Raw genomic sequence first — 27218 nt, 5'->3', positions numbered from 1 at the left:
GGTCCAGCTGTACCATTTCAGAACTATGAGGCAGTGAAAGGAAGTGAAAACAAACACTAATTAAATTTTAAAAATTTATTTTTCTTTTCTTTTTTTTCTGTTGCTGATTTGTTCTTGAGATGGCTACACCACCAGACAGAACAGTGCCCTCGTATGTAATGCCTGTGTGGGGCTGCAACTCCTTTAGAACATTAAGATCTGCTTTGGGCTTCCTGCTCCTACCTCATCCCCATGAAGTCAAATTAAGTTCCACATTTTTAGTAAAATACAGTTTAGCCCTGTAAACACTTTTTCCACATTCCCACCCTCTTTTGTTTCCTCATGTCTATGGGTGAAACATTAACTAAAACAACAACAAAAACCCTAAAACTTAGAATATACACTTATATCTCACTCACCCCAATTTTGGCTCTTTTCTTCATGGCTGATAACCCAATGTGGATTGGAAGTGGAGTCAGCGAGTTGGGATATACATGAATTTGGCCCTGGCAGGTCCTAGTATCACTGATGTGACCATGATATAAAATAGAAAAGGCTCCTTGCTTACTCCTCCCTGTCCTAAGAACTCTATAAAGGTGGTAAGCAACAGTTGGGGAGGATGGAAAAAAATTTCTACTCACTTTCATTAAAAGAGAAGGGGAAATGAGAAAGAAGAGAGAAAAAGAGGACAAAACAATAAAAAACATTAAGAGGTGATCGTGACTCTTGTCTTCCAATTGCAGCTATATAGTTCACTCGAATTCCCATTTTCCCCAAGTAACTGTTTTTGTTTCACAGAAAGTTTGTACCTTTACTTTTCTGTATATGCACATGCGTGGTAGCATGTGTGTGTAGGTACGTGTATGTATGTGTGCGTGTCATATGCTACCAGGAGGATGTTTCAGTTCTGGTTTCAGTTTAGTTTTCCTTTTTTATTCCTTAAAAATTAATTTTCCTTTTAGAAACAAGTTCACCAGGAAACCAGCTCCCCTCCCACCACGCCGGACAGGCTGCAGCCATCTTTTTAGAAACGGTGCTGATTTTCCCTCACATCCCCAAACAGGAACTCCTCAGGATGGCCTCAGAGGGCTGGAGTCTCTCCCTGTCTGGTGGGACGCCCTGGTGGCGGTAAAGGCCCCTCTGCCACAATGGAGGTTTCTGATTGTGGGACACAGTCTGGTTTTTATTTTCTTCTTGTCTTCTAATTAAAAAAGACATTCCTATAAAAGAGAGAAGATAGTCAATACTTGTGGTCCAGGAGAGAGTGAGCATTTTATAAAGTCAAGCAGACGTTTCTAAACTTGCTCAGGTACCTCATTCTGGCCTGTCATAAGAACTCAGTAAAAAAAAAGAAGGAAGTTGAAGGGGAGGGGCGAGTTGCGGGGGTAAGGGTCGGGAGAGAGGGTAAAGGTGAGCCAGTAGGTCCAGGATGCCAACTCCAAACCAACCAGAAATCTCTTCTTCAGTCTATTAAATATTAGGGTTTCATGTAAGATGATGGATTGATTGATTTTACTAATTTCAGAGAGAGGAAGGGAGAGGGAGAGAGGGATAGAAACATCAATGATGAGAGAGAATCACTGATTGGCTGCCTCCTGCACAACCCCTACTGAGGATTGAGCCTGCAACCCAGGCATGTGCCCTGACTGGGAATCGAATTGTGACCTCCTGGTTCATGGGTTGATGCCGGGCTAAGATTTTATTTTAAAAGAAGGCTTTGCCTGCTAAAATAAGTTTAAAAAACAATGATTTGGACTCCCTAGAAAGGATACTACTGTAAAATATTAAATAGAGTGGTTAAAAGTGAGGACTCTGGCACCCAAATATCTCTATTTGAATTGTGGCCCTATCAATTACTGACCTGACATCTTGCAACTTCAATTTCCTCATTTGTAAAATGGGAATAACAACAGTAACTAACCTAGGGAACTTATGAGAATTATCTTAGTTAATACATATAGCCCTAGCCAGTTTGGCTCAGTGGATAGAGCGTGGGCCCTTAGATTGAAGGGTTCCGGGTTTGATTCTGGTCAAGGACACATACCTTGGTTGCAGACTTGATCCCTAGGTCCTGGTTGATGTGCATGGGAAGCAACCAATCGATGTGCTTCTCTCACATCAATGTTTCTCTCTCTCTGTCTCCCCCCACCCCCCTCCTACTCTTTCTAAGAATTCAATGGAAAAGCATCTTGGGTGAGGATTAACAACAACAACAAAACAGTACAAAAAACACTACATATAAAGCACTTAGAATAGTACCTGATACATAGTAAGGGCTCCATGAATGTTAGCTATGAACACTCACAGCTGTATAAGCAATGTGTATCAATGTTAGCTTTTATAGATACGGCAAAACCCAAGAATCGCAAGTGATATCACTACTCCTTAAAGAACCAAAGCATAGAAATGATTTCTGGTGTGGTGAGGCATTGTAGAATGGCACCTTCACCCACTAATGCATTTAATCACAAACCCCCAGCGAGTGCTGTACAGGCATGGAGGACTGACTCCTGGAAGAATAAATTCTGCTTAAGACGTCAAAGCATGGGTTTAGAGGAGAGTTGCCTTTCTTCTCTCAGTCAAGAAACTGGCACCTAGATCCCACCACCCGGTCGTTTCTTTCCGCAGCTCAGCTTCTTGATTTGATTCAGGAAGCACAAAAGAGAAAACTGATGATCAGGAGGAAGACAGAGATGGCAGATCTCCTGACTCAATCAAAACCTGGCATTTCAGTATTCAAATTGCAAAAGTGATAATAACAAGCAACTTTGCTCATTAAATCTGAAAGGTCAGGTTTAGGAGTAATATCATTTATTATGGTAAAGTTTAGGTCAGCAGTGTTTTCATCAAAGTAGCCAGGTTAAAAAATACTTATTTGTTTGTTAGCTATACATATTTGCAATCCTAGAAATGTCTGTGAGGAGAAGAGGGGAAGAACATTTTTTTGAGATATTCTACAACAGTTACTTTCTTATGGGGGTGAAATGGCATCCCAAGTAACTGAAAATTATCTGTTACCTTGGCCCAAGGAAATCAGGAGCCTGCATCTCCCTGCTGCCCAGAAGTGTTGAATTGTTAGGTCTTCCCTGACTCTAGCTAGTATTAGTCCAAAGATGGGCAATAAAACCTATGTCCAGCCCTGGCCGGGGTGGCTCAGTTGGTTGGAGAGCCATCCCGTACACCAAAGGGTCGTGGATTTGATTTCTGGTCAGGGCACACACCCAGGTTGCGGGTTCAATCTCCAGTCAGGATGTGTGCAGGAGGCAGCTGATCTATGTTTTTTTTCTCGCATCGATGTCTGTCTGTCTCTCCCTTTCTCTCTCTCTCAAATCCATAAAAACATATCCTCAGGAGAGGATTCAAATAAACAAACAAACAAACAAACAAAGAAAAAACACCCCTATGTCCACCCCAAGCACTCCTGACAGCCAGAGAAAACCTGGGAACTATATACTACTCACCTGGGAGACAGGCACAGTGCAGGAGTGTAAGCTATCGAAACAACCTAGTGAAGTCTCGCAAGGCCCAGCAAACTTGTTTACATTCCTCAGCACTAGAAAAGAAAAGGCAGGTTAGTCCCTAACTGATGACAAAGATATAATACTCTGAAAAACTGCAACACTGACTCTGCTTTCAATCTTTCTGTAACTCAAGGGTAGATATTAACTACTGCATATGAGAATAATTATAAACCGTGTGGTCCTTAAAGAATGGGCTTTGGAGAAAAAGTGCCAAATTTTGAATCTTGGCTCCAATGTGTCCTTGGGCAAATTACCAATCTGCCTCAGTTTCTTCATCTATTATCTGCCTCATAATGTCTTGAGAATTAAATCAGTTCATAATTATAAAGTGCTTAGACAGCGGTTCTCAACCTGTGGGTCGCGACCCCTTTGGGGGTCAAATGACCCTTTCACAGGGGTCGCCTAAGACCATCAGAAAACACATATATAATTACATATTGTTTTTGTGATTAATCGCTATGCTTTAATTATGTTCAATTTGTAACAATGAAATTGGGGGTCACCACAACATGAGGAACTGTATTAAAGGGTCGCGGCATTAGGAAGGTTGAGAACCACTAGCTTAGGATAATAGAGCAATGAACAAAATAGTATTCAACAACTATAGGCTGCCTACAACAACACGTGGTTAAAGCCCTTCACATAAAATAACAACAAAAAAACCCCCAAAGTAATAAAAAAGCAAGCGTACTCATGTAAGGCCAATTATTTTAATTCTACGAGCTGAGCTAACTCAAATGCCCTGCTTTCCTCATTCTCTTCCAAAGGCAGATTTTGTTTACAAAGCCCAGTCCAGCAACTAAGAGTCTATCAGTCATCGATTTTCTAGTTGAACAGGCTGCTCAGGGATTTCCTCCAGTGGGAGGAGGAAGCAGGTCCTTAGACAAGCACTGAATGCTGAGGTGGTATGAATAGCCCAATATCATCTGATCCTGTATTTTCTTTCTTTTTTGTTAATCCTCACCGAGGGTATTTTTTCCATTGATTTTTTTTTTTTTAAAGAGAGTAGAAGGGAGGGGGAGAGACCGAGAGAAACATCGATATGAGAGAGACACTACAATCTGTTGCCCCCTTCAGGCCCCTCCCCCCTCCCGCCCCCCACCCAACGTCCGACAAGGGCCAGGGATGGAGCCTGCAAATAAAGTATGTGCCCTTGACTGTAATCAAACCCGGGACCCTTCAGTCTGGGGACTGACACTCCATCCACTGAGCCAAGTTGAATTTTCAAAAGGCCTTCTTGTCCAAACAGTGGGAAAGGAAGTGCTTCCTAATATGCTACCCTTCTGTAGCCCTCTTCTTGGTTTGGAAAAACTCAGAGAAGATTCGATGTGAGAAGAAAGCTCCTTCTCCTTGTAATGGTCAAAGACCAGGGAGGAAACTGCTAAGTGACCCAAAGGGAAAGGAGAAATGAGAGCCATCCCCTCAAGTGCCCACATCTGGATTTCTTCACCTTTTTTAAGGTCTGAAACATCATTAAGAACCTTGATTTAGACTACAGGACTTGATTCAACAGAATATACTAGAAACTTTTAGTCTCTCTCCACCCTAAAAATGTAATGAAAATGAGGACAGTCTTCTGGTTTTATCAGAATTTTGCCATTTGCTCTTCGTGAATTTAACATGCTTCAATAAGGGCATGGGCATAACATTTCTCAGTCTATTTCCAAATCAATATTGACTTTTAAGGGAGCAGCCAGGGTGAATGAGTGCCCATATCACGCATGTTCCCAATGTCATGAAGGAGCAAGATACATAACCAAGAGAAGTCACTGTGTGATGTGCTGTAAGGGACTAAGACAACAGGAAATAGTTAAACTTGCTGGAGACTCAAGAATCTTTTATCCTGATGCCTTACATGTTTTAAATTCTATCCTTCTTTAACCAGAGATCTTGGCTTAATCTGGAAGAAAAATGATAACGCCATCCTTAGCCTCTTTAGTGATGCATAAGAAGAAGTAACAAAATACAAGCCCAGGAGAACTATGGTGAGACAGGGTGAAATGAGGGACAGGCCACAGTGTCTCAACTCAGCTCAGCTCTGCTCCCAATCTTGTCAGCAACTGCTCTGGCATAAGGGCTTCAGCCAAATGTTTAACTTAAGTGTCCTTGGTGTTTAAACTAAAAAAAAAGGATTTTTAAAAACTTCCTAAAAGCTAGAACTATTTTGTTGTTGTTTTGTTTTTGCCTTTAGTCCTTCCTTCCTTCCTTCCTTCCTTCCTTCCTTCCTTCCTTCCTTCCTTCCTTCCTTCCTTCCTTCCTTCCTTCCTTCAAAGCTGCCACTATTTTTCTAGGTTCTATTTTCTGGCATCTAGTCCCACAATCCCAATTTGTCCACCATACTTTGGTAAGTACCATCTGAAAAACAGGCTTGGACTTGCTGAAATGACACTAAACCAATTCACCTTCCCAGCTAGGATGGCAAACAAAGCAGCATGTTGAGGCAGGAGTTATAGGACCTTAAAACCAAAAGGGAGACTGAGTCATGCATGGAACACAAGGTTCAAGGGCAACATGCATACTAAAGACAGAATTAGTAAGAGGAGGTGAGCAATCTCAAACCCTTTCTCTTGCACCTCAACATTACCTCTTATGTTCATTTCCCACCATTATGTCACAGCCTACTATACGAGGAGCTGCAAAACTTGTTTAACAATGAGAGATCAAGTAGGCCAGGTTGGTAGTGGACCTTTTTTTCCATATCACAGGGCAAAGATCACAGATCTTTTTGTTCACAGCATTGCATTATTTGGATCCCTTTTCCTTGCCCCAAGATCTTAATTAAAGTAGGGAATGTCCATAACTTTACTTCAGACTTACTCTATTGTTCTACCTGATATATGTTAGCCCAGATGAAGGAATATGGACTTGGTGGAGACTTATTCCAGAATGTGTGGGTGACTGTCTTAGAGCTAGCAGGAAACATGCTTCAGCTAGTTTTGTAAATACATAATGACAATCTGGTAGATAATTTTCCATGGAGAAAGTTAACATTCACTAATCACCTACTATGTGCCAGATCTCATGATTTCCACTTGGTATCCCATAATAACCCTACTTTTGTTTTATTTTGTTAAAATATATTTTTATTGATTTCAGAGAGGGAGAGGAAGAGAGAGAGAGAAATATCAATGATGAGAGTGAATCATTTTTATTTTATTTTATTGTTTTATTGCTTAAAGTATTACAAAGAGTATTATATATGTCTCCTTTTTTCCCCCTCCCCTAGCCTCCCATGCCCCCCCAGTGTCTTGTGTCCATTGGTTATGCTCGTATGCATGCACACAAGTCCTTCGGTTCATCTCTTACACCACCCCCCCACCCGAGAGTGAATCATTGATCAGCTGGCTACCTCCTGCAGTATACCCCCTACTAGGGATCAAGCCCACAACTCTGGCTTGTGCCCTTGACCAGAATTGAACCCAGGACCCTTCAGTCTACAGACTGATGCTCTATCCACCGAGCCAAACTGGCTAGGGCTACTAACCCTATTTCAAAAGATAAATATGCTGAAGTTCAAAGTAACAGCCAGTAAGTGGCAAGATTCAAACCAACATCTGTGACTCTAAGCCCCAGGTTCCCAGTTGCTCTAACTGGAGTCAATATCATCCTGCCCTTCTACTGACCAACTAGTTACTAGAAGGAACAGAGTAAAACAAAAGTAGAGAAAAGCAACTAATTATACTTTTACCCCTGAGACAGCTTGTAGGTAGAATACTACTTCTACTGGCAGGATTTATAGTAAAAATAAATAATTTTATAAGGTCATCCCAGTCAATACTAGTATATGCCTCCTTAGTAGAGGGGAAGTCCCCTTTTCTGGCAAATGTGTCACGAAGGCAGGCAGTCACATGCTACTTTCCAGTCATGCATGCCACTTGATTTCTGGCCAAAAGTCAGTTACTTCTGGGGCATGAAGTTAAGCCACAGGTAAACTAAAAATAGCACTCAAGGTTTGGGATTTTAACTTTAACAAAATTAGTGGAGATACTCTGGGAGATGAGAAAGTAAACCATTTTGAAAAATGACACTAAGACTTCCGATCAAGCCCAGCCAGAGAGGTTCACTGACCTATGAACCAGGAGGTCACGGTTTGATTCCCTGTCAGAGCTCATGCCCAGGTTGTAGGCTCAATCCCCTGTAGGGGGCATGCAGGAGGCAGCTGATTAATGATTCTCTCTCATCATTGATGTTTCTATCCCCCCCCCCCCCAAACAAACAAACAAAAAAAACAAATTAAAAAACAAGACTTCAGGTCAAGAAAGCAGTGTAGGTAAATGTGGTACTCGAGCTCTAACCGGTTTGGCTCAGTGGATAGAGCGTCGGTCTGCAGACTGAAAGGTCCCAGGTTCGATTCTGGTCAAGGGCATGTACCTTGGTTGTGGGCATATCCCCAGTAGGAGGTGTGCAGGGGGCAGTTGATCGATGTTTCTCTCCCATCAATGTTTCTACCTCTCTATCCCTCTCCCTTCCACTCTGTAAAACTCAATAAAATATTTTTAAAAAATGTGGTACTCGAATCCTCCCATATCCACATCAAAATTACAACTCAGCTACAGATAAACTGTCATTCTGAACTGCCTGAACTCCAGCCGAATGGAAGTCCTTAACTAGGGATTTAAAGAAGCCACATTGGGACTAGTAGGAGGGGTGAAAACTCAAAACCTATGTATGGTGGTTTAAAACTGGGAGGGATTTTTCGGCTGTATAGGTCCTCCCTGAGGAGGGAGGAGTCCTACCCTCACACCAGGCCTCCCAGCCCAGGGTTCCAGAACTAGAAAGAGAAGTCCCATTAACTTCTGGCTATAAAAACCAGTAGGGATTGTGGCTGAGTGACACAGAAAGCTGCTGGAGTCGGAGGCAGTTCCTCTTAAAGGGCTTATGCATGGACTTAACTCTAACTCACTCCCCCTGAGCTCCAGCACAGCTTAAAAGAATGAGGGACATACAAGGAGAAACTGAATTGTCTGGCATCGGGGCAAGAGCTGGTGGGGGGAAGGGCGGGAGAAATGGTGGTGGTGCAGCTTTCTGTCAGACAAAAGTACTGGCAGAGTTCCTTGTTCCTTTTCTGAGACCTCCCCGCACAGAGCTGGAAGGCAGGCACCACTTCTGGGTCTCCATCAACCTGGCTCACAGCATTCACCCTGCCCTGGTAATTCCCTGAGACCTGGCACCTATCAACTTGCGGTCCCACCCAAAGTGTTTCCATATAAATGGACTCTCCTGCCCCATGCTTCAGACTTTCCTAAAATCTTTCAAATAAGCATCTGGCCTATGTGTACTTTGCATCTCTTGCTAAGTGGCTCCAGGCATGGCACTAGAGGCAACCAGCCTTGGTTTACAGCTTGGCCTTTCCTGGGCACCTCCAAGCCCAGCACAAGTAGCAATCATCTGCAGACTGCTTTGCAGCTCATGCTGGCGGCCCCAGACAAGCACAGGCAGTAGCTGATCTTGCACCTCCAAGGAGGCTGCAGAGCCTGTGCACCCAGTGGACAGCTGTAGACCATGATGGATTACAGTCTACCATCTCCACTAGCAACATTAGTCAAGGGGTGGACCCTACGAGCACCAAAGCCTCATTGAAGCAAGTCCTGTTCCATAGCTCTTCTCTGTTATTGCAGCCAGTCCTCACAGCTGATTGGCCTGGGGGTCGATCCCTCCCCAGTGATGCAATTAAGGCCTCAATGACAACAGGACAGTGCACATAGCCCACACAGGGGTGCACCTGGAGCATCCAGCTCAGATTACTGGGAACGCTGTGCCACTGGGCCATGGAGGACACCTACTACATAAGGCCACTCTACCAAGTCCAGAAGACATAGCAACTCTACCTAATACATAGAAACAAACACAGGGAAACAGCCAACATGTGGACACAACAAAAAACAGGTCCCAAGTAAAAGAACAGGAGAAATTTCCAAGAACTAAATGAAATGGAGGCAAGCAAACTGCTAGATATAGAGTTCAAAACAATGGTTATAAGGATGCTTGAGGAACTTACTGAGAACTTCAATGGCATGAAAAAAGACATAGAAACCATAAAAAATAACCAATCAGAAATGAAGGATATATTAATTGAAATGAAGAATAATTTACAGGAATCAGCAGTAGAGTAGATGAAGCTGAGAATAAAATCAGCAATTTGGGATATAAGGAAGCAAAAAACAAACAACCAGAATAGCAAAAAGAAATCCCAAAGTATGAAGATACTGTAAGTGGTCTCTAGGACAAGGTCAAGTGTGCCAACATTTGCATCATGGGGTTGCAGGAAAGAGAAGAGAGAAAAGCAAGAAATTGAAAATCTATTTGAAAAAATAATGACAGAAAAGTTCCTTCACCTGGTCAAGGAAAGAGACATACAAGCCCAGGAAGAGCAGAGAATCCCAAACAAGATAAACCCAAAGAGGGCTCCCACCAAGACACATCATAATTAAAATGCAAAAGGTTAAAGATAAAGAGAGAATCTTAAAAGCAGTAAGGGAAAAGCAGTTAGTTACCTACAAGGGAGCTCCCATAAGACTGTCTGCTGATATCTCAATAAAAATTTTGCAGGCCAGAAGGGAGTGGCAAGGAATATGTAAAGTTATGAAAAGCAAGTACCTAAACCAAGATTACTTTACCCAGCAAAGCTATCATTTAGAATTGAAGGACATACAAAGAGCTGCTCAGATAAGAAAAAGCTAAAGTAGTTCATCACCATCAAATCAGTATTACCTGAAATGTTAAAGGGTCTTCTTTAAGAAGAAGAAGAAAAAAAAAAGATAAAAAATATGAAGAATAAAATGGCAATATATACATATTTATTAACAACTGAATCTAAAAAACAAAATAAATAAAGCAGAACAGAAAGAGACTCAGATATAGAGAACATTTTTAAAAATATACATATTTTATTGATTTTAGAGAGGAAGGGAGAGGGAGAGAGAGATGGAAACATCAATGATGAGAGAGAATCATTGATTGGCTGCCTCCTGCACGCCCCCTACTGGGGATCAAGCCCACAACCCAGGCATGTGCCCTTGGCCGGAATCGAACCTGGGACCCTTCAGTCCGCAGGCTGAGGCTTTATCCATTAAGCCAAATCAGCTAGGGCTATAGAGAACATTTTGACGGTTGCCAGATAGGAGAAGAGTTTGGGGGGAGGGTGAAAAAGGCGAAGGAATTAAGAAATACAAGTTGGTTGTCACAGAATAGTCATGGAGATGTAAAGTACAGTATAGGGAATAGAGTCAATAATATTCTAAAAAACAAAAAGAAAAAATAATATTCTAATAACTATGTCTAGTGTCAGATGGGTATGAGATTTATCAGGGTGATCACCTGGTAAGTTATATAGTGTCTAACCACTGAAATGAATATAATATTGTATGTCAACTGTAATTAAAAAATAAAAATGATTAAAAAATATTAAATAAGTTAAAAAAGAAATAAAATGACATTAAGAAATCAATTCTCATATCTTAAGAAACCTGAAACACCAATCAGAAAGAATGTATGCACCCCTATGTTCATAGCAGTGCAATTTACAATAGCTAAAATCTGGAAACAGCCCAAGTGCACATCAGTAGATGAGTGGATAAAAAAGCTGTGGTACATTTACACCATGGAATACTATGCAGCAGTAAAAAAAAAGGATCTCTTACTCTTTGAAACACCATGGAAGGACCTGGAGAGTATTATGCTAAGTGAACTAAGCCAGTCAGAGAAAGAGACGTATCACATGATCTCACTCATATGTGGACTCTAATGAACAAAATAAACTGATGAACAAAATAGATCCAGAGACATAGAAGCATAGAACAGACTGTGGAATCTCAGAGGGAAGGCAAGGGAGGGTGGGTGGGTGAGAAGAACTTGTATGCATATATGCATAACCCATGGTCACCAACAATAGGGTGGTGAAGGCGTGGGGTGTGGGGCGAGCTAGAAGGGGCCAATGGGGGAAAACGGGGGACATATGTTATACGTTCAGTAATAAAAATTTTTTTTAAAAAAAATCAATTCTTAGAAAAGAAGATTAGCTCTTAGCTCTTGATCCATTGCCTAAAATTCATTGTATTTTTTCTCACTTTTAAAAACTGGGTCTGGTTTCAAATATAAAAGTATAGCACATGGTCATGAAATAAATGCAAATAGTACAGAGGTTATGAAGTGCAAGTCTCCCTCCCCTTCCTGGTCCTAGTTATATATCTTTCCAGAAATAATTTTCTATGCATAAAGTAATATATATCTTTAAAAAGTACACATTAGTTCATTTATAATAGCATCAAAAAGAATAAAATGCTTAAACTACAAAATGTTGCTGCAAGAAATTAAAGACACCAATAAATGGAAAGACGTCTTGTGCTCATGGATTGGAAGACTTAATATTGTTAAGATGTCAATACTATCCAAACTGATCTACAGATTCAATGTAATTCCTATTTAAAAAAAAATCCCAATTGACTTTTTGTGTGTGAAAACAAAAAAATGTGGAATCACAAGGGACCTAGAAGAGCCAAAATAATCTTGAAAAGAACAAAGTTGGAGGTCTCACACTGCCCAATTTTAAAATTGAAGCTATAGTAATCAAAATGGTATGGTACTAACATAAAGACAGACACACAGACCAATGGAATAGAGAACCCAGAAATAAATCCCTTGCATATGATTTTCAATAAAAAATGCCACTCAATGCAGAAAAGGGCAGTGCTGGGAAAACTAGATGTCCACGTGCAAATACAAAGTTGGATGCTTAACATACATCATATACAAAAACTAACTCAAAATTGATCAAAGACCTAAAACTATAAAACTGTTAGAAAAAAATAGGATAAAAACTTCATGACATTAGATTTGATAATGATTTCTTGGATATGACACCAAAAGCACAGGCAACAAAAGTAAAAACAGATATGGAGAGATCAGAACCTTATGTACTGTTCATGGGAAGATAAAAGCCACTATGGAAAATAGTATGGAGGTTCTTCAAAAAATTAAACAGAATTGCCATATAATCCAGAAATTCCATGTTCAGATATATATCCAAAAGAATTGAAAGCCGGGTCTTAAGATATTCGTATATTCATGATCACAGAAGCATTACTTACAACAGACAAGAGGCTGAAACAACTCAAATATTCATCAGCAGAGGAATGAAAAAATAAAATGTGGTGTATATATAGACAGACACACACACACATGAATGTTATTTTAGCCTTAAAAAGAAATTCTGAGATATGCTATAACACAGACATTATGCTAAACATATGAAGACATTATGCTAAACAAATCACAAAAAAACAAATAAATACAGTATGATTTCACTTATATGAGGTATCTAGAGCACTCAAACCACACACACACACACACACACACACACACACACACACACACAGAGAGAGAAAGCAGAATGATGGCTGCCAGGGGCAGGGTGAGCAGAGAATGGGCACAGCCTCAGTTGTGCAAAATGAAAAAGTTCTACAGTCACAACAATGTGAATGTACTTACACTGCTAACAGTGCACTCAAAATGATTAAGATGATCAACTCTGTATTTTATTAAAATTATTTTAAGTGCAAGTTGAGTTTACATGATACTGTTATTCCCTCCTTTATATCTTATTTTTCATATATGCATTTTTCCTTTTTTTTTAAGTGCCTACTTACTACTATAGACAAACTGCTATATAATTGTTTGTCTACTGATGGGCAATTGGAATATTTCAAGTTTTTTTCACTATTATCAACCTTTTGCAACACTCATTCTTGGATCTAGAAATTGTCCCACAACTGAATGAATATAAGACACTGCCTAAAATTTAGTCAAAATTCTAGACTCTAGACACAAAAAGGAATATCCAGGCAAGGTAACACACAGTTATAACATCCAATTTAAGTTGCTGTCATTAATATTATCAAGGACCATAAAAGTCTCATAACCTTTGATTCAATGATTTTAATGAAAATGGTCAAAAGAAGGAAAGGCTAGACTTACCATATTATCTATAACACTGAAAACAACAACAAACAACAAGATCAAATGTCTACTAAGAGAAGTACTATAAAGAAATCAAGCAATACCTGTATAGAGATAAAATAGTGATTAGAAAGACTATGTAGCTATCTACACTAATAAAAGAGAAACATGGTAATTGGCGTACGACCTCTACCCTTTTCATTGGCTAATCAGCGAGATATGCAAATTAACTGTCAGCCAAGATGGCGGCTGGCAGCCAGGCAGCTTGAAACTAACATGAGGCTTGCTTGCCTCAGTGACGGGGGATCATTGGAGGAAACCAACGTTCCCCGCCTGCGGCTGCAGGCCTCTGAGCAGGCAGTTTAATAAAGATTGTAACAAATACCACCGGACTTCAGCCAGCAGATTCGCAACATTGTAAGCAAAGGCCGGAAACCTACTTTCAGGCGCCGCGGAGGCCTAAGAGCTGGAGCCAAGCCTCGAGGTAAAGCTGGCCCAGAATAAAAAAATAAAAAGAAAAAAAGGAGCGGTTGGGAACTTCAGTCACTCCCAGCCTGAAAACAGCCCTCAGCCCCTCACCCAGACTGGCCAGGCACCCCAGTGGGGACCCCCACCCTGATCCAGGACACCCTTCAGGGCAAACCAGCTGGCCCCACCCATGCACCAGGCCTCTACCCTATATAGTAAAAGGGTAATATGCCTCCCAGCATCGGGATCAGCGTGATAGGGGGCAGCGCCCAAACCCCCTGATTGCCCTGCGGCTCTGTGTGTGACAGGGGGCGGGGCCCCAACCCCCCCGAGCAGCCCTGCTCTGTGCCTGATAGGGGGGAGATCCCCAACCCCTCCCCCACAGGCCCGGCTCTGTGTGTGTCGGGGTAGAGCCATAACCTCCCCATCGGCCCTGCCCTGAGTGTGAGAGTGGCGGCGCCCCAACCCCCTGATCGGCCCTGCTCTGTGGGTCATAGAGGGCGGTGCCCCAACCCCCTGATGGGCCCTGCTCTGTGTGTGACGGGGGCAGCGCCCCAACCCCCTGATTGGCCCTGCTCTGTGCGTGACAGGGGGTGGCGCCGCAACCTCCCCATCGACCCTGCCTTGAGTGTGACAGGGGGCGGTGCCCCAACCCCGCAATTGGCCCTACCCTGAGCGTGACTGAGGGTGGCATCACAACCTCCCAATCTGCCCTGCTCTGTGCATGACGGGGCGGCACCCCAACTCCCCAATCGGCCCTGCTCTGAGCCCGACCAGGGGCTGCACCTAGGGATTGGGCCTGCCCTCTGCCACCCGGGAGCAGGCCTAAGCCAGCAGGTCGTTATCTCCCGAGGGGTCCCAGACTGCGAGAGGGCACAGGCCAGGCTGAGGGACCCCCCTCCCCCCCGAGTGCACAAATTTTTGTGCACTGGGCCTCTAGTATAAAATGTTTATTATGTTCATAGTGAAAAACCCACTTATGTACACCTAACATTTTAAGTGAGCTGTAAGCAAGTGGCTCATGGGCCTAATGCATCCCAGAGAGATTTTTATTTGTTTTAGGTATGGCAAAATTTTTCCAATTTATTGCAGTCTACATCACTCTTTGCTTTACAACCAATGTTTCACCTATTCAGACACCTGCATTCTTGACCCCTGAATATGAATGAGAATTGAGGACTTCAAAGGAAAAAACAGATCTCCTGCAGGGTAGTGTGCTGCCCAGTGCATTTTTCTTTTGAAAAATATAATGCTTCCACTTACTTATTAAGTTCTTATAACAGTTAATATATGTACAGTCAAACTGACACACACATATACTACATGGTGATATTTTCCCCAAGACTGGCTTCCCATGCCAATCTGCAATTCAAGACTACATGGACACTAAAAATACAAAGGCACATAAGAAACATACTCCTGGGCAGATCTGTAACTAAGATGGTACAAGAAACAAAGATATATTTCTCTACACACCCCAGCTGCAGTTCATACTCCTTTAAAAACACACACACCCAGCATCACTCACCTAGTGACTTGTTTGTGGAAATCTGTTAGTTGTTTGTGTGTCACTGTGACAGCTCCCACAGTTGTTTCTTTTGGCAAACCTTTCAAGGAATTCTCTAACCATCGACAAAAAGTCTGTACCAAGAAGAAGAAGAAGAGTTTAAAGGAGGCAGGGCTTACTCAACTGGGACTGTATAGGTAATAACAAAAACCTGCATGTTTTCCTTAGTAGCATTAGTGCCCTGGGGCTTGGAAGCAAGTAAAAGAATTAACAAAAGCACTATTTTCAGGTCATCCAACCCTCTGGGGGTTGGAATCGGATACAAAGACATGCCTAGACTTCCCTTCAAAGGGGTAGCAGACATCATTTCAGAAAGAGCCTTCTTCCTTGAGAGGGAAGTCTCTCCTGGATGAGGCTATTGTTCTGTTCCTGTCATTAAACTCATACAGTATTTTAAAAATTAAATATCTGCCATAAAACTCTTGAGTCTAAAGATCAAAGGCAAAGGTTCAGGTATCAGAAAGGGTAGGGACAAAAAGTATAGTTAGTAAACATGTCAAAGTAGATATGTAATATAAATTCAGAAATTTCAGGATTTTAAGGTTATCTCTCTCAGAAGTCATGTCAATAAGGTCCTTCGTGATACCCTCCCTTCCTTGGGTTAGAAAGTTCTTTTGTTGTTCACTCTAGTTGCTATTTAAAAAAATTTATTTATACCCAAATAAGGTATCTTTGTACCTTTCATATGCACAAAAACTGCTTATCCTCTGCCCCCTTGCTTCCTTCCTTTTTCAAACTAAAAATCAAAATTCTAGAGACTTCCTCTGGATTCTTATTTTCAGTCGAATTGTTCTTCTTTGAGTTAGTTCTAATTTTTCTTCACATTTTTCTTAAGTAGAATGTATACTTTGGTTATAGTTTCCAGCTAATTTTTTTACATTATATGTTTTCCCATTATGTTAATTTATGATAACAGACCAGAGAAAAGTAAATATTACGCTACAAATGCTTAAAAAGTACTGCATGGCACACTCTCCCTCCTGGGAGCATGCTGTCCCTTTCCCCTCGCCCTCTTCTTCCCCCAGGTGCATTACCTTTCCTTTTCCCTCTCCTAAGCTCCAAGGGCCCTTCTTTAGCCTGTATAACTTGTTTCCTGAGCCTATTTCTTCCACGACTCACTTCTACCTGTGTGACTTTCTAAATAAACTTTCTCTTATAGTTTGAATCTTGGCTTTGAATTCTTTCTTAGCCAGAACTCAAGTACCAAAGTTGCTGAACTGAGGTCTGGTCTGACACCACCAGTTTTAACACCTGGTGTCGTTTTCATTGTTACCAACAGTATTATCATCAATGAGGATTGTGATGAGGCCTTTAGAATCTGTACCGTTGAACTGGATTATATGGGAAACAAGTGCAGTAAACTCTCATGTACAGGAAATTCAAAACTATTTGTAGGAAGCTTGTAACCATACTCACATCAACTAGAATCAAGACTAAAAACAAAAAAGTTTAATAATCTTCCTCAGACCATTGTTGGCCTCTGGACCCCTGCTGGTGTCCAGATGTCTGTGGTTATCAATCACCTCTTGCCTCTCCCATTTATCCTTCACTTGACATAAAAGAAGCCTGAATTCTGTACTTTCTTAAGATGGATTTCAGACATCTTCTCCATCAATAAACCTTTCCTTATTCCAAAAGAATACTGCATAATATTTCAAATGTTGCCCCCAAGGAAGGCAACACTCTACTCAAACAAAAAAAGCCCTAGCTGGTTTGGTTCAGTGGATAGTGTCAGTCTGCAGACTGAAGGGTCCCAGGTTTGATTCCAATCAAGGGCATACGTCTGGGTTGTGGGCTTGATTCCCAGTAGGGGTCATGCAGGAGGCAGCAGATCAATGATTCTCTCTTATCATTGACTAGAGGTCCGGTGCATGAATTTGTGCATGGGTGGGGTCCCTCGGCCTGGCAGGCAATCGGGACTGCAGGAGGTTGGCCGGCAATGGGAGGTTGGCTGTGGGAGCACACTGACCACCAGGGGGCAGCTCCTGCACTAAGTGTCTGTCCCCTGGTGGTCAGTGCCTCGTCACTGTGACTGGTTGTTCAGTCGACAGATCGTAGTGGTTGCTTAGGCTTTTCTATATATCGATGTTTCTATCTCTTTCTCCCTTCCTCTCTGAAATCAATAAAAAGTATATTTAACACATTGTATGCGGGAAACGTATTTATACGTTTTACGTTGACTGGTAGTAGAGCGCGGGACACGTATATGTTTTTTATAGACTAGCGGTAGAATGCGGGTAATGTATAAATACGTAAACTAAAGTTATCGTAATTTTACTGAACGTTGCCATTTGCGCAAAAAATTAGCAAAAATGGCCCACGCCACCTGTTAGCGCGTGATAAAAACTACCCGCAAACAATGTGTTAAAAAAAACCCAACACACACACACAAAAAGCAGGGACAACAAATTCAGGAAATCCTTAATTGACAAAGTTTTGGTATTTAAAAAATCACTCAAGAGTTAACAAAACAAAAACAGTACGAAACTAAACTAAAAAGCAGAGACTAATTAGCTAGCATATAATGAGCCTTGTCATCTTCCAGTAAAGCAATCTGAGAAATTAGGTTGAAAATACTGAATAAGCCCAACTGGCATGGCTCAGTGGTTGAGCATCGACCTAAGAACCAGGAGGTCATGATTCGATTCCCAGTCAGGGCACATGCCCAGGTTGTGGGCTTGATCCACAGTGTGGGGTGTGTAGGAGGCAGCAGATCGATGATTCTCTCTCATCACTGATGTCTCTCTCTCCCTTTCTCTCAGAAATCAATAAAAATATATTAAAAAAAAGAAAATACTGAATAAATCTGTCACAGGTGGATATCCAAAAAAGAAAGGGCTATAGAAGTTCACTCAAGTCAAGAGACAAAGTTGGCATGTCATCTTCTATTAAAAAGGTATTGAACTTTGAAAATGGTATGATTAAGAAAGTCCTCAAGAATGTAAATGTTCTCTGGACTTAAATACTTAATTACAACTTCAATCAGTTTACTTATAGGGTATAGACAACCCAAATTTATGTAAGAGTTCCTTTACAAAAACTCAGCTGTAGTTGATATTTACAGAAAACAATCACTTTAAATTGCTTCATTAGCTCATGGGTCTATAGCAGTGATGGCGAACCTATGACAAGCGTGTCAGAGGTGACAAGCAAACTCATTTTTTTGGTTGATTTTTCTTTGTTAAATATATAAATATATATTTATGTATATTTAAATATATAAAATAAATATCAAAAGTATATGTCTTTGTTTTACTATGGTTGCAAATACCAAAAGATTTCTATATGTGACACACACCAGAGTTAAGTTAGGGTTTTTCAAAACGCTAACACGCCAAGCTCAAAAGGTTCACCATCACTGGTCTATAGTAAACTCTTAAAGAGCACATGGTTACATGGTTTGTATTCCTGTCCAAACTTGCTGTTCTCATTTTCTTCTTCTTTTAGCATTTAACTATATGTTTACAAATCAAGAATGTTTTTGTAAAATCAAATTTATATAATAAGTCTTTTGTTACTTGTAAACAAGTATATTTGTAAAAAAGTGAGAAAGTATGGACATTTTATTTCTCATGTCAAGGACTTTTGGAATTAAAGTTGTTGGTCTCTAGGCTCACAGAGTACTTTCTTCAGGAAAACACAAAAATACTACTGTATTAGATTGAAACAGAACATATGTATTGAACACCCAGCAATGGGAACTGCTGGTACTATTCATTCCTAAAACACCTGAACTTACATGGAAGCACTGAAGGATTATTTGATAAAAGCAGTCATGCAGGAGCCTCAGAGTTTGATATATAAGAATTAAAGTTTATGTGGCTGTTTCTGAAGTATAAATCTAAAGAAAATGTTGGAAATCTATTAAGCATCTGCTCTCCATGTGAATGTTTTTTGTTTGAACCTAAGATCAAGTAAAGCATATGCCCACTAAGACAATATACACTAATCACTGAATATTGGAGATGAACACACCAGACCAGGTAGAACTTCTGACTCAGTCATATCAGAATCTTACAGTAAAAGCGCATTCCCTTTTGTAAAACTGCTGAAATTGAGGCTAAGAACTGCCACTGATAACATAAAGCAAAAGACAATGTTAAGATACATGTACTTCAAAGTTGTAAGTATCTGGATTTTTCTCTTCTGGTAGACAGCTCACTTTAACTAGGTCCAACTGCTTTTATATTAAATATCAAAAATTATAAATCCTATTTAAAAAAATATATTACAGGCTATGATATACTTTGTCACTATGTTCAGAATTTTCATGCAGCATACATAACCTGATTTATGACTATGTGGACTAGTACTGAAATTTCTTGGGCATTACTGGATAGCCTAAAAAAAGGTCCATGCTCAGGTGATAAAAAACTTGGTTGAAGAAGTAAAGCAGGAAGCAAATAAATCCAATAAGGAAGCAAATCAAGTATATATTGTAGACTAGTTTTACAACATACCTATATGCCTCCAAATGCTCTGACTCAATTTATTACCAGGGAACCATACAGTGCTATCTAAGGAGCTTGGAGTTAATTAACACTTCCTAAATCACCTGTAACAATATACAAGTGATAATGGGCATTTCCCACAAATGAACACATTTCTCACTGATGGCCACAGAGCTGAAGTCAAAACTTAGTATTCACTTAGGGTACACTTAGTATTCACTTAATTTATAAGCCATACAACAGTGACAAAAATATGCTTTCAATAACCCAGTGATGAATCAATGGCCTCATATGACCCCCTTCATCTAACAATTAAACTTAGCAATATGCCTAAATTAGGTTCCATGAATGTTCAATAGGGCTGCTTTCAAAGGTATAGTTGGCTGCAAGGAACCAAAGTTTAGGCCTGGGAGTAATGGGTACCTAATGAAAATAATCTTACCGGTCTGTCAACCTGCATGATCTCCCAGAGCACTTCGGCCACATCTGGTAAGGTGTAGGGAGGGAGACAAAAGCAGCATGTATGGAGCAGCTGGCTTACTAGTTGCTGTCCAAGCTGGTTCATCACCTGTCCAATCAATTCTTTCCGTAATTCAAAGTCCTCTTCATGCTGTAAAGAAAACAGGAGCAATGGATAAGTTCTAATTTCAACTTCCCACAGACCAAGTACTCTTTCCCCTTTAATCTAACACAGCATTATCAATGGGTGTGCTGCAAGAATTTTTACAACATGAAAAATCTAACTATTCAGTCAGGAGCCCAGACCTCTTTTTGTAAAAAAAAAAAAAAAAAAAAAAAAGACAACAGTTAACAGAATAGCCACCCAGTGTGAATCAACCAAAATCATACCTTTTTTTAATTTGTCAGATCCGGCAAAAAAAAATTTAATATATTTTTTGGTGTGCTGCAGAATGTTAGTAATTAGTTTATGTGTGCCATGAGATGAAAAAGGTCAAAAATTGCTGGTCTAGCAATTTCTCTTTCCCAGGAAAGAAGGTATACATATTATATAGCAGGAGGATTCACAAAGCCCACCAAATGTTTCGTCATGAAGAAAACACCGAGTTTAGTATCAAAGAAATGGGCATGGGTTTTAGCTAAGATTAACCCTTAGATTTTTCATGAAAAGAGGGCAGAGGAGACACAATGATTAAAGATTAAGGATAGCAATTTTCTTAATCTTTTTTTTTTCTGTGAAAAATAACAAAGTATTCTTATTTCCTTTTTGAAAACCAACCCAGACGATTCCAAAATGGCAATGGAGTAAGTGGAAGTTACACTGACACTTTCCGAGGACCAAAATGGAAATACAACTAAAATACAGAAAACCCATCCTGAAAAATCAATTGAAGACTAGCTGGAGAGACCCCTGATAACCAAGGATGGAAAGTGGAGACCGCATAGAGACTGGTGGGAAGTGGGGAGGAGCGAAAGGGCTGGCCGGGACCCTACGGACACCAGCTGAAGTTCTGAGAGATATCTCAGTTGGGGGGGGGTTCCCACTGAGAACTCTGAGGTCTAAACCCCAAGCTGGGCTCTCCAGCCCAGAACAACAGAACTGATAAAGGTACCCACATAACAACTATATGTGAAAAGCAGCATGGTTCTGTCTGACAGTGAGATGACTGGAAATGCAGGAACCCTCTTAAAGGGCCAACACACAAACCTTAGTGTACAACCACTCACCTTGGGCAGAGGAAGGGTAGAGTAGACTGGAACTGTGTGAGCAGAAGCCAGGATTGGGGGCTTTGGGGTTGGAGATCAGGGAGCAGCCCCCCTGGCTTCCTGTGCTGAGTCATTCCCTCATGCTGAGGAGGAAATCTTTCTCCTGTGGACCTTTGCTATCCTGTAGTTTTTGCCTGGGGGGAAGGCAGTTGCCCCACCCTGTTGGAAGACCTATAGCCCCATACTGTGGTCAATAGCCTGAGGCTAATCAGTCTGAGTGTCAATGGGAATGCAGGCAGAGGCACGTCTCTGGAGGCTTTGAGACTTTGATCTAATCCCAGGCCTGGGGCTAGGAAAAGCAGAACCTGGTGCACATCTTGGTCCTTTCCAAAGGTACCCAGCCCCAGTAGGGGGAGCTACAAACTGGGGATTGCTGATAGCTCCAAACCGGGTACTCAGGGCCAGTCACAAACAGTGTCTGACATTTTCCTATACTAGAGATTGGGAGTTGTAGTAGATCTACCTAATATGCAGACACAAACCCATCAGGCAGCCAAAATGGGGAGACAAAAAAATAAGCTCCAAATGAGAGAACAAGAGAATTCTCTGCAAGAACTAAATGAAATAGAGATAAGAAATTTATGAGACACAGAGTTCAGAATAATGATGGTAAAGATGCTTAACAGCATGAGAAAAGATATAACAACTATGAAGAATGACATAGCACTAATAATGAACACACTGGAAGGAATACACAGCAGATTAGGGGAAGCCAAGGATTGGATCAGTGAATTAGAAGACAGGGTAGAAAAAAAAATCACTCAATCAGAGGACCAAAAAGAAAAACCAATGAAAAAACAGGATGACAGTTTAAGGGAGCTGTGGAACAATAAGAAATGTAAGAATATTTACATAATAGGAGTGCCAGAAGGGGAAGAAAGTAGCAGGGGTTAGAGAACGTGTTTGAAAAAATAATGGTAGAAAAGTTCCCTAACCAGGTGAAGGGAAAATTCACACAAGTTCGGGGGGCACAGAGAGTCTCAATCTCAAGCAAGAAGAACCCAAACAGGCCCAAGCCCAGACACATCATAATTAAAATGCCAAAAATTAAAGACGGAATCTTAAAGGCAGCAAGAGAAAAGCAAACTGTTACCTACAAAGGAACTCTCATAGGGCAGACACCTGATTTCTCATCAGAAACTCTACAGGCCAGAAGGGAATGGTATAAAGTACTCAAGGTAATAGAAAACAAGGATCTGAAACCAGATTACTACATCCAGCAAGGCTATCATTCAAAATAGACAGTGAAATCAATAGCTTCCCAGACAAAAACAAACAAACAACAACAAAAAAAGACAAGGCTAAAGAAGTACATCACCACCAAGTCAGCATTATAAGACAGATATGCCTAAGGAAATGAGGAAGCAATATGAGAAGATAATGAGCTGCAAAGTAGAAAAGTTACAATGATTATACTTACATCATTGGCTACCCCTGTATGAATGAGGTCTCGTAGGAACCTCATGACACTACAGTTGGCATCCCGGTGGTCCAGGGTAGTAGAGGCAATGGCCCACTGTAAGATAGGGATGACCACCTGGCTCCTCAGCAAGGTAACAGGGCTACGCTGAATAAACCTGGTGTGGAAAGACATGCTGGGTATAAATGACAGGAAAAGGCTATAAAAGCAGCCAGGGTAAAAGACAAAACTATGGAGAGAAAGTAAAAAGATCAGTGGTTGCTAGGTTTGAAGAGGAGGAAGGGACATATAGGTGGAGCACAGAGGATTTTTAGGGTACTAAAACTGTTCTGTACAATACTATAATGATGGATACATGTCATTATACATGGTGGGGGTGGGGGAAGCAGGAAGGATATAGAAACTCTATTACTTTCCATTCAATTTTCCACAAGGTTTCTCAGATCCTTTAATGTAATGGAGAATCTCCAAGAAAAACACAATGTTTTTCCAACTTCTTTTCACCAGGCAACCATTTGTACAAAGAATATCTCTAGGAATTAGTTTTTCAAGGAATATGTCCTGGGAAAACAGAGGTTGACAACCCACCCATATAAACTGGGGGGGAAAAAACACCCCACACATTTTTCTAACTTGTCCAAAAACTAACATCTACATTTAATAATGGTTTATTTCTTAAAAAAAGCTTTTCTGTTCACTAACTGGTTTGATTAAAATTCCTTAGTGAGGGACTAAGAAGGAACTCAAAGATTTGACAATAACATCAGTGTTACTGGTAAAAGGAATTTAAGCACTAGATGAGGTGGCAGGCTAGGGGCAGAGCTAGGAAGTGTAACACCAGATAACTTCTAAGCACCTTAAAATCCTAAGAATTTTTTCTGAAATATAATTATATCTACTCAAGGAAAAATTTGAGGTGAAGCCTGATATCGTAGCAGCATACAACGTTAAAACCACAAGGGATTTTAGAGATTATCTAGTCAAATGTTTTTCCAAGCACAATTTTACTGTCCTGCATGTGTTTCCTCCTTCATGACAGGAACTTAGCCACTTTCCCCAGCTCCCATCCAATTCCTTTTCCTCACTTATGGGGACAATCTGGCTCAAAATATAACTTTGGGTTATGAATGATTAATCTACCTACTTCACTTAACTCATTTCACAGAGAAGGACACAGTCAAGTGTTAGGTGACAAGTCTAAGCAGTGATGGGAATGAACAATAAAAGAAAGGGTTGCTCTTTGGAAGAACTAACCTGGTGGCTAGCCTGAACAGGTCATCCACGGTGTCAGGGTGATTCTGCAGACCATTTTGCTGTTCTAGGAGCTGAAAGGTGGGGATGCACAGTGCCTAAAACAGAAGTGATTTTAAATCAAATACTTGTATATAAATGCCACAGCATTCAGACTTGCTAAATATCACAACACATACAAAAGGAATAAAGGGGAAAAGCACAAAAGACTGTGACAAAAATAAGATCAAGAAAAGGAAGATGGAAATCTCTCTCAGTTAACATAAACAGTTTTCACAAATGAAAGCCACATTTCAGAAAGGATTGGTGGTATAGATTTTAGTTGATGAAGGTGGATAGATGTCATTTCAAAGCTTTAGAAGTTTCTGAAATTAAAGACTGCTTATGTGCTAAACATGGTCAGTCTGCTAAGGGAGTAGATGAAGTTTTAACAGTAGTAGATGAAGTTTTAAAGGGAAAGATATCTTGAGGAAAAGGAGTATCATAATTTAACTCCCTAATATATTCCCACCCATCGTCCACCCCATGACTAGAGGGGGCGGGGGGCAGTATATCAGAAACCTTTTCCAATGTCTGCTATTTACCCTAAGACCATCCCTGCTGAGTAAGCTTGTTCACTGGCTGTTCCAGGGAAGAATTTAAATCCAGTTGCCCACCTCCCCACTCCCCAAAAAAACCCTATCTCTGGAGTGCATAATTAGGCAGTAATGATCATTACATTTGTGTAGTCAATCTTTCTTTCTCCCAAGCAGGCCTGTCCAGAGAACTAGGAAGTTTCTATCTCCCTGTTATTAGGAAATCAACATGCCTGGGGTGGAAACATAAAGAAGCAACAGAATTAAAGACATGGTAAAGAACACACTGCTAGGCCTTTAGACCATCAAAGAACCAATACATCTATATTCCCCAAAGAAAACATACCTGAAGCATGTCTAGTAATCCTTGCCGACAGCCCTCTTCCATGCCATACTCATCCACAAGGATACTGCCAAGGTACAGGAAACAGGAATGCTGATGTACATGGTACACATTCACCATCTGCCAAGGGTAAAACCAATTAATTAAACCTCTTATTGAGGTTGATACCCCTCAATAAGTATCAACTTAGAAAGCTGTTTGGAGGAAGACATTTACAGAGAGACTAGTCCCTTCTCTTTCACACAACATAGGAAAGCATGTTGCATAATACTTCAAGCTGAAAGACATTAAAGAACTATTTTATCCAAGGCTTGTATAATGTTTATAAAACCATAGCATAGCACACTCAAATTTTCTAACATCTAATAGTTGCTTCTATAGGCATTAAAAAAACACTTACAAATAATTAGTAGAGTTGTAGCAGGGACAAATATACCAAACTGGAGGCCCGGTGCACGAAATTCGTACAGGGGTGGGGCGGGGGGAGACAAGGGGGGTCCCTCATGCCAGCCTGCACCCTCTTGCAGTCCGGGAGCCCTCGGGGGATATCCACTGACAGCTTATCGCTGCTGCAGAGGTGGGAGAGGCTCCCGCCACCGCCACTGCATTGGCCAGCCGTGAGCCTGGCTTCTGGCTGAGCGGTGCTCCCCCTGTGGGAGTGCACTGACCACCAGGGGGCAGCTCCTGCATTGAGCATCTGCCCCCTGGTGGTCAGTGCACATCATAGCAACTGGTCATTCTGGTTTGGTTGATTTGCATATTTGCCTTTTATTATATAAAACTAGAGGCCCGGTGCACGAAATTCATGCACGGGGGGGGGGGGGCCCTCAGCCCAGCTTGCCCCTCTCACAGTCCGGGAGCCCTCAGTGGATGTCCTACTGATGGCCACAGTCTGGCAGCAGAGGCTTGGAGCAGGCGTCCCGTGTGTGTGTGTGTGTCCGTGTCCCCACTGGGGGTCTGCCCCCAGTCACATTGGAGGCTCAGAGCAGGCAGTGTGTGTGTGTGTGTGTGTGTGTGTGTGTGTGTGTGTGTGTGTGTGTCTGCTGGGGGCCTGCCCCCAGCCACACCATGGAGGCTTGGAGCAGGAGCCCCTCTGTGTTGATCTCTCAGGCTGCTGGCCTCCACTGCATGTTGTACTCTCCCTTGAGCTATGGCCAGGATGGGGGTGCTGCTTGCAAACCGGGCTTTCCCGCTCCCGGATCGCCATGGCGACCGGGGAGCAGGCCCAGCTTGGAGCTGCCCGCAGTCTGGGCTTGCTCTCCTGCTCCTGGATCCCCATGGCAACCGGAGAGCAGGGCCAGCTGGGGGCTGCCCGCAAGCCGGGCTTTCCTGCTCCCGTATCAGGCCCAGCTTAGGGCTGCCCACAGGCCAGCCTTGCTTTCCTGCTCCCGGATCACCATGGTGACCGGGGAGCAGGGAAAGTTTGGGGCTTCCCGCAGGCCAGGCTTGCTTTCCTGCTCCCGGATCCTCATGGTGACCGGGGAGAAGGCGCAGCTGGGGGTTGCCCGCAGGCCGGGCTTGCTTTCCTGCTCCCGGATCAGGCATAGCTAGGAGCTGCCCTCAGGCCAGGCTTGCTTTCCTGCTCCCGGATCACCACGGCAACTGGGGAGCAGGCAAAGTTTGGGGCTGCCCGCAGGCCAGGCTTGCTTTCCTACTCCTGGATCCTATTGGCAACCGGGGAGAAGGCGCAACTGGGGGCTGCCCGCAGGCTGCACTTTTCTACTTACCGATGGCCGGATCACCACAGCGACCCAGGGCCCAGTGGCACACAGGGGTCCCGGCTGGGGCCCGGGCTTATGCCCCGCTGCCCAGGCAGGGCTGCACATGGGGCCCAGATAGAGGCTCATGCTGTCCCTCCCTGCCTGTAGTATAGGATAGAGGCCTGGGGCACGGGTGGGGGCCAGCTGGTTTGCCCTGAAAGTGTCCCGGATCAGGTTGGGGGTCCCGCTTGGGTGCCTGGCCAG

The 27218-nt window shown here is 42.0% G+C and overlaps 1 protein-coding gene across 8 annotated transcripts in view; it reads right to left on the bottom strand.

Moving 5' to 3' along the window:
- Positions 1-890: 890 nt before the first annotated feature.
- TNPO3 (transportin 3) overlaps positions 891-27218 on the bottom strand; it is a 108013-nt gene continuing 81685 nt past the window's right edge. For 7 of the 8 annotated variants that reach the window (XM_036328733.1, XM_036328740.1, XM_036328734.1 and 4 more), the window contains 7 exons: positions 25258-25374; positions 24340-24434; positions 23086-23242; positions 20383-20550; positions 15451-15563; positions 3441-3532; positions 891-1199 (listed from right to left, as the gene is read on the bottom strand). In XM_036328733.1, coding sequence (XP_036184626.1) covers positions 3472-3532; positions 15451-15563; positions 20383-20550; positions 23086-23242; positions 24340-24434; positions 25258-25374 — 711 coding nt within the window. In that variant the 3' untranslated portion in view covers positions 891-1199; positions 3441-3471. The remainder of the gene's footprint in view (positions 1200-3440; positions 3533-15450; positions 15564-20382; positions 20551-23085; positions 23243-24339; positions 24435-25257; positions 25375-27218) is intronic. The other variant, XM_036328735.1, reaches the window with a different exon arrangement.

The sequence above is a fragment of the Myotis myotis genome, unplaced genomic scaffold (assembly GCF_014108235.1).
Source record: "Myotis myotis isolate mMyoMyo1 unplaced genomic scaffold, mMyoMyo1.p scaffold_m19_p_11, whole genome shotgun sequence".
In the NCBI taxonomy this organism is placed as follows: domain Eukaryota; kingdom Metazoa; phylum Chordata; class Mammalia; order Chiroptera; family Vespertilionidae; genus Myotis; species Myotis myotis.
The sequence above is the reverse complement of the archived record's forward strand: the minus strand, read 5'-3'. Positions and strand labels throughout refer to the sequence as shown.